Here is a 3,669-nt window from a genome sequence, read left to right as displayed (position 1 = left end):
TTTTTTTTTTTTTTTTTTATTGTTGCTTTGTTTTGAGACAATGTCTCACTATGTAGTTCAGGCTAGCCTTGAACTGTGCAACACAGGCTGGCCTCAAACTCATGAAGATCCTCCTGCCTCAGCCTCTCTCCTGAGTACTGGGATTACAGGCACGTGTCACCATGCCCAGTTTTAGACTCTACCTCTTAAAGGTTCCACACTATCTCAGTATCACCTGGGGAGCAAACTTCCAACATGTCGACCTTCGGGGAACAAAACACATACAAAATGTAGTACAGTGTGCTTCCTGGATGTAACAAAACTTTCAGGTGTTTTGTTTTCTTGTTTTGTTTTGTTTTGGGAGAAGGTCTTGCTATGTAGTTCAGGCCAGCCTTGAATTCACTATGTAGCCCGGCTCAAACTCACAGAGATAACCCTGCCTCAGCCTTCCAAGTGCTGGCATTATAGGCATGCCCCACCATACCCAGCAAGAATATGCTTAGTTTTATAAGAAAACAACAAAACGTCTTCCAAAGTGGTTTTCTCATTTTGGATTCCCACCGGCAATGAATGAGACTTCCGTTGCTCCTTGGGGACTCCAGTGCTCTGGATTTGGGCCGATGTCAATGAAGTGGACCGGTATCCCACTGTTTTACATTGCTGTTCCCTGTAACATCCAGTGTGGATCATTTTTTATATGCTTAGTTGCATCTATATCTCTTCTTTGCGGGGGGGGGGGGGTCTGTTAAAGTCGTTGGCCTATTTTTTAAATTGTGAGTTTCTTAATTGAGTTTTAAGAGTTCTTTAGCGAATCATTAAGTAATGTTTTGAGGTATGCAGTCAGTGCCAAGATTGAGTCTTTTCCTCTTCTTCCCAGCTGGAGTCTGCACACTGCCTGGAGAAGCTTGTAAATGTGAGGGTCTCACCCTTCTAAACCTAATTGTCATTCATGGTGATGGAATCCCAGCACCCAAGATCTTCCTGTGATTAAGTTTTCCTTTAAAGTTTCCTTCCCCTTTCTTACTTCCTTCTTCAGCTTTTTCTGACTCTTAATTTCCTTCTGTATTTCTATCCTGTAGCTTTGTGTTTAGTTTTCTCACCACAGATTGTCTCTAGTGCAGTTGAGATTGTAGGATTGCAACAGTGTAGCTTTCAAATCCTTAAAAAGGAAAGGCCCTGACTGAAAATTGTGTACTTGTGTACATATCTCCCTCTCCCTCATCCCTGCATGTGCCTATCCTTTCACTAAACTTGTCTTTCTTCCCACAGTCCCAAAGTGATAGACACAAAATTTCAGTCTTTATCATTCTCCTTCCTCTTCTTTTTTTTTCCTTTCCTACTGCTCTAACTTCTCGGAATTTCCATATTGTCATTTCCAGCACAGCAAACCACATCAATGTGCTGTCTGTGCCCAAAGACTGTGACTTCCTCTGCTGGTGCTGTTCTTCTCCTTGCAAGCCTGAGTGATTGATTAATTGGAGCCACATCAGCTACAGCCCTGGGCAGTTAGTCCCTTAGAGGAGCTGAGCAAAAGCTAAATATGGCCCATTGTACCCACCCTTCCAAAAACCAAATGTCTTACACAAGAGTATATTTATAAGCTGGTCTGTGCCTGTGAGCTTGCTCAATGATAACTGCAATGGTGGTGCTGACTGCTTCCATGCCCTTTCTTCCAGCTCTTTGACAAGTGACTTCTCCAGTTACGACCATGCTTATCTGAGGCGGAGTCCTGACCGGTGCAGCTCCCAGGGGAGCATGGAGAGCTTGGAGCCCAGTGGGGGCTACCCAGCCTGCCGTCTTCTCTCCCCTGCCAAGTCCACCAGCAGCATTGACCAGCTCGGCCACCTCCATAACAAGAGAGACTCGGCATATAGCTCCTTTTCCACCAGTTCTAGCATCCTGGAATACCCACCCCCTGGCAACGCTGGCCGAGAGCGCTCAGGATCCATGGACACTATCACTGCCCGAGGTGGCCTCCTGGAAGGGATGAGGCAAGCAGATATTCGCTATGTCAAGACAGTCTATGATCCCCGGAGGGGAGTCTCAGCTGAGTATGAGGTGAACTCTTCAGCTGTGCTGTTCCAGGGTAGGGAGTCCCAAGCCTCAGCAGATACCCAGGACTGTAATAAGTGGCAGAATATCCCTTGGGGCAAGGGAGCACCATCCTCATCCTGGAGCCAGCAGTGTCCCAGTTCCTTGGAGACGGCCACGGACAACTTGCCTCCTAGAGTGGGTGCACCCCTGCCCCCAGCTCGGAGCGACAGTTACGAAGCCTTTCGGCACCGTGAGCGGCCCAGCTCTTGGTCCAGCCTTGATCAGAAACGATTCTGCCGTCCCGTAGCACACTCTTCAGGCTCCCTGAAGGCTCCCTTTTTAGAGGAACAGTTGCACACTGTACTGGAGAGGAGTCCAGAGAACAGCCCTCCAGTGAAGCCCAAGCATAACTATACCCAGAAGACCCAGCCTGGTCAACCTCTGTTGCCTACTGGCATCTACCCTGTCCCTTCCCTGGAGCCACACTTTGCCCAAGTGCCCCCGCCTTCTGTAAACAATAATGGAACACTTTATCCTGCACTGGCCAAGGAGAGTGGATACACAGCCCCTCAGAAAGCCTGCAGCAGGACGGCTGCCTTCGATGAGAATGGGAACCAGAATGGAGGTAGCAGGCCTGGATTTGCCTTCTACAAGCCCCTAGAACATGGCTCACTGTCCCCAGTGGAGAGGAAACCAGAAACTACAGCCAAGTATGTCCCTTACAAAGTCCATTTTTCTTCATTGCCTGAAAATGAGGATTCCTCCCAGAACAATCATTTTACACCTCCTCACGGCAACAGCCCACATGGCAATGACAGGAAGAGTGCTCCTATCAACAAACTATGTTCTACTAACCACAGCCTCAAATCCTGTCAGGCTCAGGCCGGGCAGGTGGGTGAAGACAAGAGATCTTCCAGGCTTTTGGAGCCATGGGACTGTGATATCCAGGAAGACCACAATGCCAACCTCTGGCAAAAGCCAGGGCAAGAAGGCAGCTTTAGCAAGACCAGGTCAGCCTTCTCATCTCTCCAGAACATTCCAGAGAGCTTTAGAAGGCAAAGCAACCTGGAGCTAAGCGGGGCAACCCAGGTAGGTTCCCCTGATGGTAGGCCAACCTGTGTAGTCAATACTAAGGTAGAAGTTCCAGAGAGGAAAGGTGACAACAGGGGCCATTCGGACAGGCCAGTTTCGTACACAAGGCCTGACGGGAGAGCCAGTGTCATGACTTCTGTGCACAGCTCAGAGCTCAGGGGTGACGAGCCACCGAGCCCAGCACAGGTTTCTGTCACGGCCACGAGGAGACTCAGTTCCGGCAGTACCTCTACCCTGCAGGCCTTTCCTTACGGGCAGTCCCGCTGCTCAGTGCTGGAGAAGGTTTCCAGGATCGAGCAGCGAGAGCGCGGGGGTCACAGACCCCCGAGTGCAGGAGGCTCTGTTCTTGGCTATCACTATAGGCCCAGCGGGAAAGCCCCGAATTCCGGTGCTCCTGGGAATGACTTCCAGGAGACCGAAGCCAAGCCTGGTGTCCACTTCTCCGAGCCACGCGGTGATGGCGATGGTGATGACAGGGAGCCCGAGTGGGAAGCAGCGGCCCGGCAGCCCCGTGGCCCATGGCGGAGAGGACCCACGGAGCCCACAGCCCCTCGGAGGGAAGCC

General features: G+C 50.5%; 1 protein-coding gene across 1 annotated transcript in view; it reads left to right on the top strand.

Moving 5' to 3' along the window:
• The window catches only part of Shroom3 (shroom family member 3), a 301,418-nt gene that overhangs the window by 266,390 nt on the left and 31,359 nt on the right, over positions 1-3,669 (top strand). Inside the window, exon 5 of the mRNA XM_033757773.1 lies at positions 1,656-3,666. Within this exon, the coding sequence (XP_033613664.1) occupies positions 1,656-3,666 (2,011 nt within the window). The remainder of the gene's footprint in view (positions 1-1,655; positions 3,667-3,669) is intronic.

Source organism: Fukomys damarensis, unplaced genomic scaffold, assembly GCF_012274545.1.
Source record: "Fukomys damarensis isolate Sample0158 unplaced genomic scaffold, DMR_v1.0_HiC HiC_scaffold_32, whole genome shotgun sequence".
Classification (NCBI taxonomy): domain Eukaryota; kingdom Metazoa; phylum Chordata; class Mammalia; order Rodentia; family Bathyergidae; genus Fukomys; species Fukomys damarensis.
Note: the sequence above shows the minus strand (reverse complement) of the source record. Positions and strands in the feature narration are given on the sequence as shown.